Here is a 22,532-nt window from a genome sequence, read left to right on the forward strand (position 1 = left end):
GTTGGAGGTAGGGTGTGGGATTAGGGTAGGTTGTGGTTGGAGGTAGGGATTAGGGTGAGGTAGGTATGGTGGATGGGAGGTAGGGTGTGTGGTTGGAGGTAGGGTGTGTGGATTGGAGGTAGGGTGTGTGGATGGGAGGTAGGGTGTGTGGTTGGAGGTAGGGTATGTGGATGGGAGGTAGGGTGTGTGGTTGGAGGTAGGGTGTGTGGATGGGAGGTAGGGTGTGTGGATGGGAGGAAGGGTTTGTTATTTATTTTATATTGTTTGGCTCTCTTAGGCTTACGGCTGACTAGCTGAAATGAATGGCTGGCTGGCTTAGGTGAATGGCTAGCTAGCTGAGGTGAATGGCTGGCTGGGCTGAGGCAAATATCTGGCTGGCCAAGAACCCCACCAAACAGATCCTCAATGCCAGACAGGCTGCATGTCGTCATTGGCAAGTACTGGGCAAGAACTGGCTCCAGAATGTGTCTGCACCTGCGCCAGTGTTGGTCAAGTCTGGTCTTGAAGGAGCTCACTCTCTGTGCTGTCACACTCTCTGGCAGAGTGTGCCAAAAGTTTACAAACTTAGAAAAAGTTTACAAACTCAGAAAAATTTTGCCTTGACAATTTTCCGAACTTGTAGCTTCTTCAACAATAAGCTGTGACCACCCGCCCCGCTAGGCTAGCGGGCAGAGTTGCCAACTTAGCGACTTTGTAGCTAGACCTAGAGCTTTTTGTTTTTTTCTAGCGACATTTTAGAGCGATTTGCGACTTGTCGTAAATCTAGAGATATCCACAGAAATCTAGCGACTTTCTGGATACTTTTGGACTGTCCATGAAAACTCAGTTTTCCTAATTTCGAGCCATAATATATAGCAACGGGGTTACAGGGACAATAAATAATAAGAAAAGTTTAATACATTTGAACGGGTCGTGGTACAGAAGGAGGGACACGTCTATTTCCTGATCACTTGATGTCAGCCCGTCCATGCATCTAACACCCTAAAATTGTGGTCAGAAGTGGCAAATTACAGAGATGCGACAGGTGAAAACCCTTACCATGATCTGGCTGAAATTGCACTCGCTGCCTTATCTCTTCCGCATTCAAACGCAGATGTAGAGCGCACATTTAGTAATATGAACTTTGTGAAATCAAAATTGCGCAACAAAATGAAACTATCGACATTAAAGGCAATTCTTACAATAAAGTATGGGTTAAAAAGACAGAACACCTGTTGTGCAAGTTATGAACTTCCTAGTGATATTTTAAGAAAGATAGGGACTGTGGAGGCATACAGTTACAAGATATCTGCACGAGAACCTGAACCAAGCACTTCACATGCTTCCAGCTCTACAGTTGTTCACACTGCCGACGACTACGGAGAGGACTGGGATGCAATTACTATTGAATAATAGGTAAGTGTGCACATTAAACTTTAAAAAAAATATTTTTATTTTTACATAATGCATTTTATGTATACTCCGTCCATTATAGTCGTCATTATGAAAATATTATTTGCATCAAATTACTTAAGGGGGGGGGGGGAATAATAGCTAGCGACTTTCCATGGAAGATTTAGCGACATTTAGCTACTTTAAGGTACCAGCCTAGCGACATTTGAAAATCCGAGTTGGCAACCCTGCTAGTGGGGCACGTCCCCCAGCTCCAAGTATGAACCCTCGACTGAGTAATGCCCTCTGAGTTGTTTATAAACTTCAATTAAGTCGCCCATTGACTACCTGTAGTATAAGCTAGGCAATTCCTGTAGGGGGAGGGATATAAATTTGCCCCACTTAAGAGTTTAATAAAAAACAAACAAATATGAAGCAATATGAGTGTATTGTATGTGTTGATTCAAGATTCACATGGTATACTGTGCATATAAACTGAGAATATGAACAAGTACTGTGTGTACTTATACACAGTGTCGTCGCGGTCTACCGACTGTCATCGTTTTTTCTTTTAGTCACTATCAAAGGAAAAAAGGCCTGACAAAATGCTCACCCCCATTCTATGATTCGTGTTACAAGTGACCACGCGTGTACCTACCGTAAACACCGAATTACCACCCCAAACTTTTCAAATATTTCTCAGTAATTTGTAAGTGACAGCCTTCCCTCGTTGTCACACAGTAATTAAGAGACATGGTAGTGCAATGTCCTATATGTGACGCTCGCTTTCCAGCATCTGAAATAGAGAACCATGCCGAGGAGTGCATTGAAAAAAGGTACTAGTGTGATTCTCCCTAATGTTACAAGTTGCCTTTTATTTGGTTTATTTTATTTGTGTTTTATTCTCAGTTTAGCTTTACTAGACAGCTGTGTATGCATAGTACTGGATTAGAATATAATTTGGGGACACCAGCCCACTACAGTTGATAATTATATGATAGTATACAGAGAAAAAATGCTTATAATTAAAATAAAAACTTGTCTCTTTTAAAATACTTACTATAATGATAAGACCATCTGTGGAAAAAATTAACGAAATCAAATAACTCCTGTTGGTAGTGGCTTCCTCATAAATTACTGAAGATGAATTATTTCTTACCTTATAAAAATCCCTTTAAGTGAGGAGTATTTGTGGTAAATATTTAAAAGTTGCCTACACCTACTTATATATTGAGACTTGTATAGGGTGAAAAATAAAAGAATAAAAATGGTTTATTTTATAACATTTCCCTATAACATTTCGAGTATTTTAACCTATAAATTTACCAACAATAATACTTGCTTAAAGTTGGCAACTTCTAAATATTAACAAGATTTACTGTATGAGTAATACAAGTATTTTTGTTATTGTTTCGATTATGAAAACAAATTTTATTTAGGTAAAATTATCATTTCAGTCATCCATCTATTTGGAAGTTGGTCAGAATCATTCAAAACAAGTCAAAAACCAACATACAGGTAAAGGTATAATTTTAACCTATCTTAACCTAACCTAAACCTCTCTTAGACGGTGGTAACTTAAAATCCTAAAATTTGCTAGATGACTGAAATGATGATAATACAGTACTTTTATACAGTGTATTAATAATCATTTCACCATTTATCACCATACTAGCTGTTAGGGCAGTTGGTCGTTCTTTGGTGCTTTATGACATTTATTTTCCAGTGATATTACAGGAATAAGGTAAAGGTTAAGAAGAAGGGTCTGGGTTAACCAGCTACCTTACAAAATTATTCATAGTAGAAAGCTTATTTCTCATCAGTTAATTTTGATGAGACTATATTTTCATCAGTGAGTTTGGATATGATATTCAATTCTTGGGCAAATGCTTCGTTTGGTAGATAATTAGGCCCACATTAGCGGCACTACTTCATCTTGCACGGCGATAAATCAGTAAGGCGCCCCTGATCAATGCTCAATTTTGTCCTATGCTCTGTGTATCTTTTTGAGCTGCTCAGTCCGGGTGGCTTCTCTCACGTCCACATAAAACTTAAAATTACACCATATCAAAGTAAGTACTTTCTGTTTAATATGCTGGGGGGTGGAGCCCCACGGCTAGGAAGTTAGGTAAGGTTAGGTAGTTTTCTTTGCTTAAGTTAGTGCAGTCTTCTAACAATGCTTCTGCTGCTTGTTTTTCTTATCAACTAAGGATAGGTTATGTTTAATTTAGAAATAGCTACTTTTTAACACATTGTCCAAACTATGACAGTGTCCACTACAAAACACAGTGAAATTGTGGTTTTTAAAATAATTTTCTGTAAAAAATCAGCTATGAGTATCTCAAGAATATAGCAAATCGGGTGGAGGAATAGCATTTCTTATTAAAGAATTATTCCGAGTGTTACTCATAAAGACATTGCCACCTGTCTGCATGAGGAGGATGCTATTTTTGTTAGCATGAGCAGGAGTCCAAATATTTTGTCGATAATAATATTGCTATTCCATTATATACTCACTAAGAACAACAGTAGCAACTTTAGTAAAAAAAAATTATAGAAAGTTAGGATAAATTATTCTTTCCAACATTAAGAAGAATATTGTACAGTAGTAATACAGTAATATTTGAAAATGAGGACAAGTACTGCAATACAGCTGTAGGATTTGCAATTTTCATAATACGTGTTGTTAGCTTGGCTTCCCAGCTCTGTTCTGGAGGTAAGAAATAATTTTTGTTTTGTTAAAAAATTTTGTTAGGCAGCTGGATAATCCAGACCCTTGTTTTTAACTATTACCTAGGAAGAAACAGAATGACAGTACAGCCACTCATCGACTTACGACGGGGTTAGAGACCCAAATCCAGGTCATAAGTCGAAAATGCGAAGATAATATTGTACATAGAAAATCTAAAATGGGTCTCTTTTTCTTCTCAGCACCACAAAACTCTCACTTTTAAGCATGCCAGCCATTTTAAAGGGGGATTACAAACGAACATTTTGTCAGTACACAGCGCAATCACTAACGTCGGGACTCGAAAATACGTAATTTTAATTTTTTTGGGTACAACTGGGGCGGTCGTAAGTCAAATAGGTCGTAAGTCGAGGAATACGTATATGTACTTGGAAAAAAACTGCAATGTTTGGTAGGTATTGAACCCAGGACACAATACTGAGAGATATATTGTAATGTTGTATCACCAGGTGTTCAGTTTTCTTTGTATTATGGGTAGTTGAGAAATATAAAAAGAAATATTTCAGGTTTGGCAACACCAGTGAGCCTATTACTTTCGACCAGATGAGTGATGCCATCAATGTACCTGTTGATGGCAAGAGGAAACATTCTTCATCAGAAGATAATTCCACCATTGTGGAAGTTGATTCTGTAAGTAAAAGATTAGAATCACCTGAAGTTTAGCTCCTCAGCTTTATTTCTCTATAAGATTAACCGCCCTAATGCCTAACCTATCCTAACCTGACCTAACCTGACCTAACTTAATCGAACTTAACCTGGCCTAACTTAATCAAACTTAACCTTACCTAACCTAATCAAACTTAACCTGACCTAACCTAATCAAACCTACCTTAAACCAACCTAACCTGACCTAACCTAAACCAACCTAACTTGACCCAAGCAAACTTAACCTAAACCAATTTAACCTGACCTAACCTAATCAAACCTAACCTCAACTGACCTAATCTAATCACACCTAATCCTAACTGACCTAACCTGATTTCCTAAGGAAGCATTTGAGTGATTCATCATCAGGTGAAATAAGCTGAGGTAACCAGCGGACTCTTCAACTAACAAAGACTCCCCAGACTTACTGTTATTGGTTCACTCCTATTGCCATAACAGAGTGTGCTCCTACGACCATCTGTCACTAACCAACACCCTAGCACAACGTCACCTCTCTGTTCAACTCCTTACACTTCACACCTCCTCTTAATTTCTGTGTTTCTTCACCTCTACACCTTATTCATCACACTTACTCCTCTCTCATTTAAAGTCCTTTTTAACTCTTTGTATGGGATCCCCTCTGAGCTGAATAAAATTGTCTAGCATTAGTCAAATAAGATAAAAAAAGTGGCATCCCCATAGTGATGTGATTAATGGAATCCCAACATTTCTCAAGTTTATTTTCATTTTTTTCCCATGGGCATTTGCTTTTCAGTTTTTTGCTCCATTAGGTACTGTAACTATTAGTACAGAAATGTTTCATGGGACAGCATACGGTATGTACAGTATGTCATCTTGGGAAAGTTGTTTTAGAAAATAATGTTAGATCATAATATGACATGGGTTTATTGTTTAAGGCTCTGGAAATGGCAGGTAGATATAAGAGGCCTCAAAGGGAGTTGATGAAGAAAAGAAATAAGTGATAGTAAATAGTTTGGTGATTTATTGGTGTGAAGTTAAAGTTTGCATCCAAAAGAGTGCTACTTAGCCAGATCATTAACAGAGTTGGCCAGATGACAACATGAATATAGTGTAGTACCAGAAAGTTTACATTATAAACTACACTGTGGCTAATTGTACGGATAAATTTTATCAACTCTTGCAATGGCCGAGAAATTGCACTGGTCACGTCTCTTGCTCAAGGTTAGGTTTGGTTAGTTTTCTTGAGAATCATTTAATTCTCAGCCATCACTAGAGACTACTGACCAGGTATTTAAGCATTTCTACTGTACTACATGCACAGGTATGTTTTTTATGTACAGTATATATTGCAGACTCGTCACTCTAGTTGTACAAAAACATCATCTTCACCATCAAGTGGTAAGAAGTCTCGCAAGGAGCAAGCTGAGGCATGGAGTTTCTTAGGAGGTTATAGAAGTCCAGCACAGCCTCGAGACCGAAAAAACAAATGGCCTGGCAGAGATCAGGCACCACATGATCTGGCTTCCTCATCTCACACTGAAAATGCTCATTCTTCTTTTCCTCAACAATCGGTGCAAAAATCAGGTTGGTGTATAACTTTTTTCTCTTCATTATTATGGATGAAATCCATGATTTGTCCATGAGTGAGCTATGCCTCCAACCCCAGACAAACCTGCTTTCATGAGCGGGCATGATGTATTTCAGCAGGATGTTACACTTTTTGTCTTGGAATTGGAACATAACTGGTACATATGATTATCTTGTTAGCACAAGTTTAACAGAAAATAAAGGAAAAAAACAGCATCCAAAAGTTACAGGAAGTGAGTACAGTACCTGTAATTAGTCCAAGAAAGTGGGATCAATAAAACAACTAGTTAATCAACACGTTGAATAGTACAGTGCTGTACACTAGTTGTATTGAGATTTGAACAAAATCAAAATTGCAATAAGCTACTGTAAACCGTTTTATTTAAAATGATGTACATACGAGTAAGTTGAGAAAATTTTATGTAGTCAAGAAAAAAGAAAACAAGATATGAATAGTCATCCAGATTCATACTAGAAAGACAGTACATATTTTAATTGGGTTTATTGGTTAACAGGTGACAATAGTGGAGTGCCACTGGCAGAGAAGATGCGACCAGCAACACTAGACAACTACATTGGACAGGCATCCATCCTAAGCAGCAACTCCTTTTTAAAGAATTTGATTATGCAAAATAATTTCATCAACATGATTCTCTGGGGACCCCCTGGATGTGGGAAGGTAAGATAACACTGATCAAACTGTATTCTTTTTGCTTTTGCTTGTGTTCAGCTGTCCTTCCTGTGTCTTATTTTGTGCAAACCAACATCTTTGTTTTATATTTTCTGCTTTCCTAAGATAAATCTTGTTAGAATTGTGTACAAAGTCACCACTGGGACCTTGAGATTACAGTACAGTATCACAAAATACTGAGTAAATACAGCACTCTTCTGGTATGACAAGCAGGGCCTGGTTAAGGCTTACACCAAGTACACCATGGTGTAGGGCCCCACAAATTTGGGGGCACCCGTGCCCCCAATCAGGGCGTGGTTAAAGCGTTCTTTCTCACAGATGGGTAGGAGTAAGGTTGTATGAGGCCCTACCTCTCAGACAATAAGTTAAGCAATCTTTTTTTCTATTCTCTCAACAGTTTGATCTCACAAGATCATTAAATTTCAAAGGTGTTGTGAATATCTTTACAGGGCGTCCTTGCTTAACGTCGGAGTTACGTTCCTGAAAATGTGACATTATGCGGATTAATTTTCCCCATATACAGAAAATCATTGCCATTTCTATAGAAAATAGTATATATACAGTATATAGAACTACAGTACTAAGTTTGTATTGGTACTCACCGATGGGCGGAGGTGGTAGAGTGAGTGTGTAGAGCGAAGGAGGAGGATGGTGGGAGCGGAGGAGGAGGAGGGTGGTGAGTCACTGAGACTGTGGCTGCCTCCTCCTGCTCTGACTGGGGTTCCTCCGCCACTGCTTGCTCGTCCTCCGTTGAGGTTCTTCTTCGTCGTCGTCATCTTCAACGGGACTGTGTTCTGTTAATTGTTGCAGATCTTCGTTGGTGAGCTCTTCTGTATGGGATGCCAGGACATCCTCAATATCCTCTGATTCCAGCTCATCAAAGCCTGCCTGTCTAGCCAAGCTGAGGATATCCCTATTCACAGCTGGGACTAAGTCCGTGAATCTCGAAAAACTTTTGACGCACTCGGGCCATAGTTTACACCACACACCATTCAGGCAACTTTCTGAAGCCTCATCCCATGTCTTGCCATTGTTGTCAATTGCATGAAGAATATTGAAGCTATGCCAATATTCTCGGATCGTTGGTTTATTTTCTCTGTCTGTAGCCTTGAGCAGCTGGGCCATGGTATGGCGTAAATAATATGCCTTAAATGCAGCGATGACGCCTTGGTCCATAGGCTGCATCAGCGCTGTCGTGTTGGGAGGCAGGAATACAACTTTTAGATTGTCATGCAAGTCGTTGAGATTAGGAGGATGAGCTGGAGCATTTTCAAGGATGAGAAGAATTTTGAAGATAAGGTTCTCCTTGGTACAGTATTCCTTCAGTGCAGGGGCGGCGTACACATTCAACCACTGGCTAAATATGGCACCGGTTATCCATGCCTTCTTATTTGCCTTGTAGATGACAGGAAGGTGATCCTTAGAGTAACCTTTCAGGGCCTGTGGGTTGGCAGCGCAAGAAATCAGCATAGGCTTCAGCTTGAAGTCATTGGCAGCGTTTGCGCCATGCAGCATTGCAGCAGCGTCAAGCGGTCTTTTGCTGCTTTAAAACCTGGCGCTCTTTTCTCCTCCTTGGAGATAATAGGTCCTCTCAGGCATCCTCTTCCAAAAAAGACCAGTCTCGTCCACATTGATGACTTGCTTTGGTGAGTAGCCTCCTTGCTGGATAATCCGTTTGAATTCTGGCGGGAATGTCTTGGCAGCAACCGTATCTGAACTGGCAGCTTCACCAGTCATCTTTATGTTGTGGAAGTTATACCGACGCTTAAATCGTTGAAACCAGCCTCGGCTGGCCGTAAAGGTCTCTTCCTTCGATCCTTCACCCTCTGTTTCCTTGCTGTCATCAAACAAGGATCTGGCCTTATGCTGGATAACCATAAGGCTCACAGGGGCATTGCGTTGATTCTGATCTTCCATCCACATTGCCAGCATCTTTTCCACCTTCTCTATCACAGTGCTTCTAGTATGAGTCGTCTTAGTATCTTAGTAGTACTCGGAGAAGAACCACTTCCAGCACTAACCTTGATCTTGTCAGCATTGGTCCGGATAGTACGCACCGTTGTGGGGGTTAGACCAAGCATAGTGGCTATGTCCACAGCACGTTCCCCTTTTTCAAATCGGGTTAATACATCCATTTTCGTAGCAAGGGAAATGGTCTTACATTGCCTTTTTGCTACACTAGCAGCAGTAGCACTTGATGGGCACTTGGAAGCCATTTCGAATGGTTAGAGTACAGTTTTAGAGCAAAAGCACTTAAGCACACATGAATGATGTGAAGTCGTAGCAGAGACTGGCTTGGCGTCGCATGGGAACGCTGTGACGTTCCACGAGTAAGGGAAGCGCTGAGCCAAGAGAGCGTAGCGTGGCCAAACGAGCGGGTGATGCGCCATAGAAAGTAGTCCGTAATGATGCAAAACGACGTAGTATCGGATCACTGGGACGTTAAACGAATTTTTGGTCTTTAAAGTTCAGCGACGTAGTACCGAAACAACGTTAAGCGGGACGACGTTAAGCAAGGACTTACTGTACAACAATGAAGTCAAGCAAGTAAACTTTGGTGTCAGTGTTTGAGTTATATATCCTTGTATTTCTTTTGTGAAATATTTGCTGCTATGGGTAAAACTGCTATTATATGCATTAAGTGAAGTAACTTTTGTCATCTTGTACTAAACTAGTATGTCGGAAGAAAACTTTCTTGTATATGTACAAGTTCTATACCCATGATTTCATTGTCAATATTATTCTAAACTAATAATTTATTTCAATAAAATATGCTATCATGAATAAAGCTGTTATAATACTGTATTCATCTTAAGTGTACAGTATTAATTTTATCATCTTGTGCTGACTTATAAATTGTAAATAAAAAAAATGCTTCTAGTAGATAAATTCCAATCATTTTAATTAACCGAGATCTAAAAAAATAAAATAAATACAGTTGATAATGAATACATGAGCCCCCCTGAGCTCCTGGCATAGGGCACCCCCTAACCTTAACTAGGCCCCCGATGACAGGTGCTGCTTCATAGTCATTCTTCCAACCATATCTCTACATGTTGAGATGAACAAACAAACTATTTTTTAAAGTCTTATTGAATAACAAAAGTACTTACATCATCTAAATTAGCACTGGTAATGGAAATACAGTGGCAAACTGATCATACATTACAACTTTACTCGGGAAACACAATACATACTGTTATATTCTTTTTCCTTATGGTAAATATCATGATAATCAAACATTTTATCTGGTCAGGAAAGTACAGTGATAGTGAACATACACTTGTTTAACAGTGACAACTATTCACTCAGAACAAATGGATAAGCAGTACTGTAAAGCCTTGAACTCTTATGTTTATGATATAGGAATGTAATTTTGCATTGTATTTTGACAGACCTCACTAGCAAACATAATCCATGAACGGTGTCGTGGGTCAGACAAGTGGCGGTATGTTTCCCTCTCAGCCTGTACATCTGGGGTTCAGGATGTGAAGAATGTTGTTCGTGAAGCACAGGGAGCGTTACAGATGAGGAAGAAACGTACTGTGCTGTTCATGGATGAGGTCCATAGATTCAACAAAGCACAACAGGTGTGTTATTTAAAAACTATTGAACATTTGTACAGTATTTTCATGAACACAAGGAATCTTAATTTTCACCTGATATATGTTCAAGATACTGTAGCTTTGTTTCTGATGACCAAATCTTTTTTTATTTTCATATTATATATTGTTTTCATGTACTAAGGGTAGCCATATTGTGATTATTTAGCAATTAAAATATCCTCATTGTATTTACTGCCAGCAACCCAACACTATGTTTTAATGATTCCAAAAGTCACAATAATATGTTTCTGTGATTTATCTTGTTATATAGTACAGTATATTTTACTGTATTTCACCATCTTGCACTCTTCTCCTCCCAACCAGTGTGTCCTTGTAATACTTTAAGATGGAGTCTACGATCATTAGAATTTTGTGACTTCCTTTGCATTGTACACACTAGTTCTAAACATCTCATCTCAAAATACCTTCTGTTCTCTTCTGCTCATTAGCAAAATTTTCATGTACGTTCCTGTATCCTGTCAAATACTAGTGTTTTTTCTTGCCTTTTTTCTCAGCTCTTAAATCATTTCAGGGACCTTTAGTCTCCATTTGGGGGTGTGATTGACTTGACATGAATATATTTGTTAGTAGAGGCAGATATGGCGCTAATGAGATCGTGACTTTTCATTGTGCAGGACATTTTCTTGCCCCATGTTGAGAGTGGTGTGCTTACTCTGGTGGGCGCCACAACAGAGAATCCATCATTTACTCTTAACTCTGCTCTGATTTCAAGGTAAGTTGCTCCTCTCTCTCTGTATGTGTGTGTGTCTCTCTCCCCTTTGTTTTTGTTTTAGCATAATCAGATTGTTTCATTATAAAGTTACAATTGAGAATGATTAAAACTGCAACATTTACCTTGAATGTTAATAATAATAATTCTCATTTATTCGGTGTTTTTATCCAGGTGTTTCATTGACACCGGTGAAGATCATTATTCTAATATACCTGTACTTAACATCATTACACAGGTGTCGAGTCATTACCTTAGATGCTCTTGGTCCAAGTTGCATTAGGGTGATAGTGAAGAGAGCTCTCAAAAGACTGAAAATCACCATTGAAAGAAAAACTAAGGTGAAGGTGGAAAATGGAGAGAAAGTTAATGAAGGAGGTGTTGGTAGTGAAGAAGATGAGGAGGAGGAAGAACAGGAAGATGAAGAAACAGAGGCTGAAGAAACAGATGATGCACCTCGGAGGTTTGTTTCAGTTTGGCATTCAAAGTTTGGGGAAATGATGGAGCACCATATAAAACTTATACTAAGACTGATGTAACGTAAGACTTTGTGAGACATTAAGCGAGTGATGAAATTATTAAATTCTTGGGATATATATTTAGAGGAATTAAGGGATTGGAGTGTGAAATATAGTAAGACGACGAGGAAATTTTCATGATACAGTATTCCTGTAGTCATTAGTCTTCATGCTGTACTACTACAATATGTATTTATATTATGGTAAAACATTTGGTACTGTACTCTTGTCCTCCTTAATATCAAATACTGTATTACACATACATGTATCCTCGATTTACGTTGACTCCCAATTTATAATGGTAATCAATGGTGAAATATGGTACAGTATGATAGGTCTTTCAGGAATACAACCCAATCATAAATTGAGCTTTACCTGTAATGTGTCTCCACCATGATGTAAATACTGTACTGATGTGACGGTTTATTCACCAGTTACAAGGAAAATAATGAAGGGTTTTCTATTTCCAGCAATGTGAGAATTAGCACGGAAGCCATTCACTGGTTGTCTGAGATGAGTGGAGGGGATGCCCGGTGTGCCCTCAGCACCCTCCAGATACTGGTGGACTCCCATAACAGTAAACTTATCACCATTAGCGATGCAAAAGAAGCACTACAGGTACCCTTCTCTATTATGTAACTTGTTAATTACTAGTTATATAACTTTAACCCTCTTGCACACGAGATAAGTTTTAAGGTTTCCAGTTCCAAGATCACAAAACTGACGCCCCCAGGGCAGGCAAGACAGCACGCGGTGAATATTTTTTTGCTTTATTAATTTCCCCCCAAACTTGTTTTTATTGGCATAAACTATATATCTTTGGCTTTGTAACCGATTGTTCTACAACATAAGCCACTTCTAATAAACTGTTTACAGCTGAATCGCCAGGCAAGAAGGTGAAGGTAGCGGTGTGTGTGATGGAGGGTGCGGGAGGAGGTTTTGAGAATTGCAAGTAAATGCCAGGTAGCGACGTGTCTTTCTAATATTACGTATTTATGTAATTATTAGATGTTTTAATTGCCTGTATGTTGGCCTGGCAAGTTAATGCTAGGCATTTACATACGTAGTTATAAAGCTAGACATCACATTCTGGATTGAACAAAAAATACACCAATATGTTCACAACCTCCTAGCTCAAAATTGTCTGAGCCACCTGTTTAGTACCTGTACAGTATACCTGTATACTATACACTGCTAGAAGTGTACTTTTATGAGCTTTCCAAAGCAGTAATCAGATTTCTCATATGATCAATAGTTTTTGAGAAAATAGCCAAAAACTGATTCTCAAATGGTAAAAAAAATATATATTTTTCTATTATTTTTGTGCCTATTTTTTATATCGATATAAATTATATTGCATCTTGTAGCCAACACTATAACAAAGAGAATGGTACTGATAAAATTCAAGTAAGTCTAGGAAATCATCCTCTTTTAGAGACTTTTTTTGAGACATTGTCTCTATAACAAGGTTGTAAAGCCTGATACGGTAACGGCTATTGAAAACTAAACACTTTCCCTGTAAGTATGAAAAAATATTACATTACACACTTCTCTAACACTAAAAAGAAATTATTTCAGGGAGAAGGGTAAGCACTATAATCCAGGAGTTGAAGCAGCCGGCATGGAGTTATGTAAATTTAAATGGACATGGCTCACACTCACAGTCTGACTGCTGAGATAATACATTGTTCTGGTCTTCCCTTCCTATGGGCCTTGAGAGTTGCCAATTAGTTTATTTGATAGAACTTACTTTCTACTATTATGCATAAAAAAATTATGCAATTCTGTTGAAAACTTAATTTTTGGCAAATTTTTTTTAAGTTTGGTGACTAGATTTGCGTCACCGTAAAGTTGGTCTTATAATGAATATGATGCGAATCGTGTCATCAAGCGCAAGAGGGTTACGCAACAAATTTTTCAACCAGAGTAAATCTTAAAATTCATGTACTGTGCTTAACCGCATTACCATCCCTTCTTATGTTCCAACTCCCTAAAAAAAAGGTATAGTGAACCCGAACAATTTTGGACTTAATCCTTTCTGAATTTGGTGTGTTTTGGACAGTTTGAGAGCCACAGACAAATATATTTTAGAAAAAGTTAAATCTTTAATGCTTGGTGCAAAATCATGGTGATTTCTCATACATACAATGCTTGACATATCATACACCTCTGGTTACTCCCTGCCACAACCTCTAACTGGTGTAAGTGGTGACCAGACTTATATAATGTGGGGATGTTGCCAGGTGCCATCTCTGCTTTATCATGCTTGTACAGCTTACTCTTTATTGGTGGTTTTGTGACACGTTTAGGGCTCTAGCAATGGCTTCTGGTGGTTGCTCTGTTTGGTTCTTGTGAGCAGCAACTCAGAAAAGCTGAAAGTAATGAAGAGCTGAGTATGGCATAGGTCTTTAGCTCGAGATTCCACTCTTCATCAGTACTTACTTTTGCCTCAGCCTTAGGGAACATAAAATAGGCTGAGTGTCCTGGACTTCAGTTTATTTTAAATATCGTAGAGTACAAGGCATATGATTACTTATGCCAAGGACAAGCAGAAGATTAATGGCTTTTCAGGGGCGGATCCAGGAATATCAAAGGGGGGGCAAGAAGTTGTGGGTGGGGAAACATGGCAAGTACAGCGAACCCAACCAACTGAGGGGTTTTAGGGGAGGCGAAAGGCCCCCAGAAAATATTTTGAATTCTAACGAATGTCATGGCCATTTTGAAGCCATGTGCACTCGATATTAGGAAATATTCTTAGGTCGGTAGAAATTATTTTGTTTATTATACACCAATTCCTGAGTACAAAACTGTATCATAAAAAGTATTGAAATTTTCTGATGAAAAGAGGGGTCCGGATCCCCAGGAACCCCCCGATCCACCCCTGCTTTTTGGAACTCAAATTACGATGGGATGCTGGAAAGGTTTTCTTCAATTTTGGAAAATTTACATTGTGAACATAGTTTAACCCAGTTAGTCTTTAATTAATAGTATTTACTGTCTATGAATTGCATCAATAGTCAGCCGTGTCCCCAAACACTCACCTTGATATCTAATATATCTTGGTACAGTCTACTACTAAAGTCCTTTCGCTTCTCCCCCTGAACCACAAACCCCGAGATTCAGGCTCTTGAACCCGAAGCAGTAGACTGATACATTATATTATTTTGTCCATCAATGCTTCGGATTCATTAGTTTTAATTTCGGGATTCGTGGTTCAGGGGGTTGAGGCAAACAGACTTTAGTAATTGACTGTACTGTACATTACTTCATGAACATTGTAGAAATTATATTATTTGTCCATATTTCCTTGTGCAGGCGATGCTCAGAAATTACATGTACATGCAGTATTATTATGGTACATACAATTATGCCTTTTCTTAACTTTCAGAGAAGTCACGTGCTGTATGATAGAAAGGGTGATGAACACTATAATTTTGCATCAGCCCTACAGAAGTCTATTAGGGGTGGGGATGACAATGCTGCCCTCTATTGGACAACGCGCATGATTAAGGGAGGAGAGGACCCTCGATTCATTGCTCGCAGGCTTGTCAGGACAGCTGCTGAGGATATAGGTGAGCTACTGGTAAATTACCCAGTTACCCACTTCTCTTCTTTTTTTGCTGAACCACACTGTTATTGGTGTTAAAATCATTATAATAGAAGCTTTTACCTTTGTTAATGTTATTTTCCAAGAGCAGTTATGTTAGCTAATAATCTAGCTTTTAATTTTGCTGGTGTGTGTGTGTGTTGGTATGTGGGGCCAGTCTCCTGTATACTGTACGGTGTGTTATGTATATACTGTACTGTACTAAATTTCTGAGTAAGTCATTTAGCTGCTTATTTTGGGTATCACATCCTCAGGCAGTGCCTCATTTTGGCAGCCATAATGTAAAACTATTATGAAGACTATGCTGATTGCTGATGTTACCTTATTTAGAGTACAGTATAGAAATCCCCGTTGAACATTAAACTCTTGAACGAATCCCCAATATTACGAAAGCAAGTTTTTATTACCCATTTGCCTATTAACAAAAGAAAATTCTACTATTACGTAAGGTAAGTCATGCACACCTTACTGTTTTCTCCCCACCAGCTCCATCATCACCACCACTACCTCTATTATCACCACCTAAATTATAATTTCACCTTCCTCCCCACCCACTGTGTCTCATCAACACACTGCCGCTCTCACTCATTCTACTATGACTGTCATTCATGATACAATATTGTACAACAAAAAATACTGTACCTGTATTGCCAAACCAGTAAATAAAGGCCAAATGAAAAATAACATAGTCGCCATTTGTATACACTCCCTGCTTCACCATAGTAAGAGACCAGCTGGGACTCTACCTCCGCCGTCTCTCTAGCAACACCCCCCCCCCTTTACTACACTCTACACCCTTCTCTCCTCCTTCACTGAGCTGGCTAACTCCTATGCAAAGAATGTATATTCCCTTTATGTGTATGTAGGATGATCTGTACATGTAACTGAGTAAAAATAAATGAAGAAAGTTATGTATATCTACCTGAAAATACGAGATGAAAAACAACCATAACACCTCACAGCTTGGCCCCAGTAGCCTGGTGGTTAAAGTCACGAATCTAACCTATTTACAATGCCATGATTAATCACTATTAAGCACTATTCTATCAGTGAGCACTAATAATACCAGTAAATCCAGTGAAATATGGCAGGGAGTGAGGAGAGTTACAACTGCAGACGACACTCAACTAGCAGGCACTCGCCCCCCTTACCCGCTCCCATTGTCAGGTGTACGTTGCCAGGCGTACATATGGGAAAAATACATATCTTATACTTTAGTCAAATTTGAAAAAGGTGACTGGGTCTGATAAACAAATCATATACGGTAAACCATGCATTTTCCTATAATAACATAATAAGAAACATTGTATCATTACTAGAATGAATGAGTTAATATTCCCATAAACAACAATTGACAACTTTGTTTATGTTTCCCACCTTGAGCACCTGTGTCCCACGCGCTTCAATTCAAACGTGTGATGCCTGGTACAATATTTTACTGCAAGTCATTTGCAGTGTATAAGTATTGTGTTCTGTCAATAATGTCTGGTAAGCGACCTGTCACTTTACCATCTGCTGGTGCACCGTAATGAGAGTGGCCAGGGTCCATCAGAAATTGGCCGTGCTCTGGGGCTTAGTGTGTCTACAGTTGAGGACAATTATAAAGACTGCACCAAGGCTCAAAGAGGTTGGTGAATCAGTGACTCCTACTGGTGCAACGAGACTGTGTCTTAGTAGCTAAAATATTATGGAGAATAAGGAGCGACTTTTCGCAGTGTAGTTTGAGGACTGTCCACAGCGTCACATGCCTCTCTCCTTATCTGTTATCCGGGAGAAGGCTCAGTCATTGTGGAACGATTTCCATCAAAACATCCTGGTCCAAGTTCTGAGGCTGCAGTCACTGTGGTAGTGACTTTTACTGCTAGTTGTGGCTGGTTTGATAAGTTGAAGAAACATGCAAATCTTTATAATATTTGTGTGACGGGTGAAGCAGCCAGTTGCAGATGAGATGGCTGCAAGTAATTTCCCAGAAACATTGAAAGAAATTGTCAAGCGTGAACTTTATTGGAAGCGAATGCCCTCCAGAACATACATAGCTTAAGAAGAAAAACAGCACCAGGGTTTAAGGCAGCAAAAGACAGTCTGATGCTACTTTTGGGGGGCAACGCTAAAGGTGATGTTAAACTGAAACCTATGCTTGTTTAACGTAGTGAGAATCCACGTGCACTGAAGGGCATCCTCAAGAACTAGCTTCCTGTGATCTGGCATTGCAACCCTAAGGCGTGTGTGACAAGTGATTTGATGGAGGACTATGTCAAGGGCTATTTTATGCACTTTGTCAAAAATATTGTGAGAACAACAACTTATTTAATACAGTGTTATTGCTGCTTGACAATGCACCAGGACATCCAGCGGCTATGGAAAAGTGATGTGAGAATGTGGAAGTTGTCATTTTATCTCCAAGCACAACTTCCCTGATTCGGCCCATGGATCAGGGAGTCAGTGTTACTTTCAAAACGTATTACCTTCGCTGCACCAACCAGCATCCAGCAATAAGACAGTTTTCCAAAGATTTTAAAATAAAGAAAGCTCTTGAAAATATTGAAGAGGCCTGGAGTGAAGTTCCCAACTGCAATGAGAGGTGTGGAAAAAATTTGGCCAGTGTGTGTTTACAGATTCTCTGTATTTCCACAATCGACAGCTGCTACAAACCAGCAGATCGTGCAGCTGGCTCAGTAAGCAGAATTTAATGATGATGAGGAAAACATAAGAGGATCTGCTTGAGGAACATTGGGAAGACATAACAAATGAAGAATTGCAACAGCTGGAGCAGGAGAGGGTTCGGGAAGAGAAAGAAGCAAAGGAAGAAACAATTGCACACTCTAGGCCGAAAACGTTGACTCTGAAAGGTGTTCAGAAGATTCTCGACTTGGTCAGTCAGACTGTAGAAGTCATGGGTGAAGAGGATCCTGATACAAAGCATGCTGGGACCATCATTGCAGGTATCAAATAACTAACCTCTTCCTATAACAAAGTTTAGAGAAATATCAAGCAGCTTGCCACCCAGCCAACACTCCACGCTTTCTTTAAAAAGAAAACAACCTCAGTTCCACTTCCTGTCATTGCTCAGTCAGATGACACTGTTGCCTCTACCACCATGACTGTATTGCCAGCTACCTCTCCTCCACCCACTGCTGCCGCCACCACCACCACAGTCCTGTCACCTGAGGAGTACAGTGATCACAGTTCCATAAGTGAAGAGGCAGATGATCCTGCTCCTAGCAATAACTAACTAAAGTTTAAGTAACTGTGTTCCTCTGGCCTCAGAGAGGAACAACCACTGCACCTGTTGCTTTAAACATGGATTTGGTGAGTACAATAACACTATTTGTACCTTTATGTTTTACATGTTTTATTGTTTTTATCTACAGTATTTTGATGTGTTGCAATTATTATTTTGTCCAGAGTTTAGTACAGTATATTTTTCTATCACAGAGCATAACTCAGGAACACATCCTCCTTATTGCATTAATTTATATTGTATGGGAAAAATGGTTATGATGAACGTAATCCACCTAACGGTAAGCATTTTAGTGGAACTTAAACCCTTTCATTCAACGGGGACTTGCTGTACTGTACAGTATATGAAATACCATAGACATTCCATAATTGCATAAGTGATACATGAAAGATAAATTGAATAGGTAAGAGATAGTAAATTTGAAAGAAACCAAAGACTGTAGTGCTTAATTATAGGCCTGGGAACTCCTGAAGCGCTGACTCATAGTGTAGCAGCAATGCAAGCTGTACAGATGCTGGGAATGCCGGAGTCGGATGTCATACTGGCCCAGTGTGCTGTGTATTTGGCAAGGTAAGGCAGTAGACATGGCCTTTTTTGGAGATAATTAATTTGTGTCCCCTAATTTGTTTATTTTGACGAAATGATTTTCCCATTTTGTGTCCAGCTGATTACAGTACTGTACATTTAAGTTTATTTTGATGCATTTCCTTTCCCATTTGTGTCCACCTAATTACATTAAATTTATGCATTCTTTGTGTTTTCATTGCTTTTATATCCTTGTCAGGGCACAACACAACCCAGAGGTATATTTAGCGATGCGTCGCGTCAACGAGCACATAGATAATCATGCCGGACCTCTGCCAACTGTACCTCTTCATCTTAGAAATGCCTCCACCAAGCTAATGAAAAATCTAGGTAAGGCAGAATTTTATTTAATTGTATGCACAGTACAGGGGTGTAGATAATTTTATTTTTCTATGGGATATTTTCCTTGGATGGAATTATAGGTTGAGAGAGAGTTGGGAAGAAATTAGTAGGATATTGAAAGTTATGATGGAAGCCAAAGAAATATAAGAAAACAGTAATGAAGTTAACTATGATATTTCTCTTAAAAGTTTTTCAGGATTTTGCATTTATTTTTTCTAATTCAGAGGCAGGAATCTTAACTTGATATCTTCATTTCCCTTTCAACTTTCCTCAGCATTAATTGTAGTCAGATGTTTAGCCTCCTGCCATATGAGTACGAATTAAATAGAAATATGAAAACAAATTTACATTTGGGAGTCGGGTTGAAAAGCATCATTTGACTGTAATCCCAACATCCTCCCATTTGATCAAATAAGACAGTAGGGGATGGCATAAATGACCCTGTTCCCAGTAATGTGTGCATTTCTTCTGTAGTACTCTGTTTACTTGGGAATGGAATATGTTTGATAAATAGAAATATTTGGTTGAATAGCGAGATAAATTTAAACTAGAAACAGAACATGTAAGTGAGAATATTTTGTGGTTAACCTATTGAGTAGCAGGGGTTTCTCTCAGCTGAATAAAATACTTGTGTTATACTACTCCCTTAAATGTTTAAAACAATAAATTCTGCTTTCTTCCCCCATAGGATATGGCAGTGGTTATTCAGCTGCTCCTCAAAATGTAAGGAACATTCAGTATATGCCAGATGCTTTAAAAAATTTAAACTTTTTTAATCCATGAAATTTGTTTCATTATTAATTTTTTTCATAATTTTTCCAACATCTGTTTAAGTTCACTTAGATACAAACTACAATTACAATTACTGCGTGATAGACACATGGTTATGGTACTCTCACATGTACCGTACTTCTCACCAAGATTAATCCAGATCAACTAAATGTCACAAAGACCAAATAGAAACCAGATTATGAGTTCCAGCCACTGGTTTACTCACTTCAAAGTCCAATTTAACAAAATGGGAAATTGAGAATCAATTCGGAGTACCTTTCATGCCCCATAATCTCAGATACTTCTTTGTAAATTCCTGGATACTGTTAGACCCTTTCTAGAGGATGCTTGGCTCTGGTTGTATTGCACAGGTTACTTGCTCATCTCCTCAACCATAAACGATTCTGTATCTCAATCCTTCATATTGATGGTGTCTTTCTATAAACATACTGTACAGTTACAAGCAGTACATTTATATACACACACATAAGGCATTGTGAGTAGCAAGGGCAAGCTGATGAAAACAATGTTTTGAGGAAAACGCATTTGATTTTTTTTCCTGTTTTCATCCATAATTAACCCTTAGGCCCCTGGTGACATTCCAGAACATCCGATCAACACGCCCCGGGTGACGTTCCAGAATGTCCGCCTATTCCGTCCTTTTTTTTTTTTTTTTTTTCCAACATTGATTTTTCTTGATTTATTCCACGGGCTGCCAGCGGCACCCTAACCCGGGGCTTAAGGGCTAATGCAAATTGCTATTAAAATTGTGCCATTTTTGTCTTATTTTGTAGGTTTGGCATAATACATAATGAATATGTCTATGAAAAATTTATAACATTCCATAATATGCCTGATTGCTAATGGTAAAAACTACCTATACAATAGTAATACAAAATAATAAAATATTTTGAGATGGATTTACAATTTGCTGAACTTTAATCAAGATGACAAAAAAAACACAGTCAGAAAAGGTAATGCAGTAATGAAAACAGTCACATTCATCATAACCAGTCATGACCTGCTTGCCTGAAGAGTAGGGGTAGATTAATAATCCAGTACGTCATCGTCCACTGAAGTCTCGTCGACGATGAGACTTCAGTGGACGATGACGTTCTTTTATTTTCTTAAAAGGAAAATACGTTTTTTCAGTATTGTTTAATAAATTACTTTGTCAGTATATTGTTTTTTTGTATTTAATCCTTCTTTAAAAAATCCTACTTCGGCGACATCCTGTCTGGGAAAGTAAATTTACTGAGAAAATGTACAGAAAAGGAGTTATTAACTTAGTAGTTATTTTTTATTAACTTATTTTAAAGTGCATATTTTCTCAGTTTTACTGCATATTTGCATGCATATTTATCCATTTTTAAGTGCAAAATGATCCTAAGCCTACAGTCATCGTCAACAACTGCTGCAGCATCCTGTGCCTCTTGCTCAGTCCCCAGGTCCATAAAACTGCTTGTATTCGGTTGGTATGTTCACCATCAGATCCTTAGTCTTTCAACTTAATTCGACGGAGGAAAGGGGCAAGAATACTATGTTCCTGGGTCACGAGTAAAAGAGCACCGTTTGAACTACCAGGAACCATAGAAAACAGATTTTCCCATATTTTGTCAGCTCGCCCCTGCAACTCGCAATGCCTCAAATAATGTTCAGAAACTCACAAGAGGCACAAGACCAAATCAACATCCTCTCTGGAAGTCCTGAATTTATAGTTTTGTTTTGTGAATAAAGTATTTTTAAATTCTATGTATTTTTATAATTTTCCATTTAAGAAGTTCAGTTAACTTTAGGACCATGGCCAGCCGGGTCCAGCCATCATGTTTTAAAGACTTGAGCAGCAAAACTTTTATCATAATACAGTGGTCCCTCGGTTAACGAACAAAACTTTGATTAACGAAATCCTTACGACAAACACATTTTGTTGTGAGCATCAGCTGATCGGCTAGGCCGCCAATACAGTAATCTGTTCTATGTTTACATTTGTTTCCAGTGAAGTAAATATCAAGAAGGTTGTGTTCTTGAATATTTTTGCATTTTCTATATTAAAATTATTGGTCATTCTAAAATTTAGCCACCCAAGCTCTGTCTATATAAAGTTTTTC

The 22,532-nt window shown here is 38.7% G+C and overlaps 1 protein-coding gene across 1 annotated transcript; it reads left to right on the forward strand.

The window, feature by feature from the left end:
* The first annotated feature begins 1,816 nt into the window (after positions 1-1,816).
* Positions 1,817-21,101, forward strand: LOC121870280 (ATPase WRNIP1-like). The gene is made up of 12 exons (XM_042372098.1): positions 1,817-2,207; positions 4,627-4,750; positions 6,100-6,331; positions 6,850-7,013; positions 10,421-10,615; positions 11,266-11,363; positions 11,599-11,823; positions 12,349-12,496; positions 15,267-15,450; positions 19,182-19,296; positions 19,511-19,641; positions 20,342-21,101. The coding sequence occupies exons 1-12, from the start codon at positions 2,125-2,127 to the stop codon at positions 20,434-20,436; spliced, it is 1,794 nt and encodes a 597-aa protein (XP_042228032.1). The 5' UTR covers positions 1,817-2,124; the 3' UTR covers positions 20,437-21,101.
* The last annotated feature ends 1,431 nt before the right edge of the window (positions 21,102-22,532 follow it).

Source organism: Homarus americanus, unplaced genomic scaffold, assembly GCF_018991925.1.
Source record: "Homarus americanus isolate GMGI-L3 unplaced genomic scaffold, GMGI_Hamer_2.0 scaffold51859, whole genome shotgun sequence".
In the NCBI taxonomy this organism is placed as follows: Eukaryota; Metazoa; Arthropoda; class Malacostraca; order Decapoda; family Nephropidae; genus Homarus; species Homarus americanus.

Coding starts and splice junctions, on each gene's coding strand:
- LOC121870280 (XM_042372098.1), top strand. CDS start 2,125: ATGGTAGTGCAATGTCCTATATGTGACGCTCGCTTTCCAGCATCTGAA. Junction 11,824..12,348: donor ACAGATGATGCACCTCGGAG/GTTTGTTTCAGT, acceptor TTCTATTTCCAG/CAATGTGAGAATTAGCACGG. Junction 15,451..19,181: donor GACAGCTGCTGAGGATATAG/GTGAGCTACTGG, acceptor GCTTAATTATAG/GCCTGGGAACTCCTGAAGCG.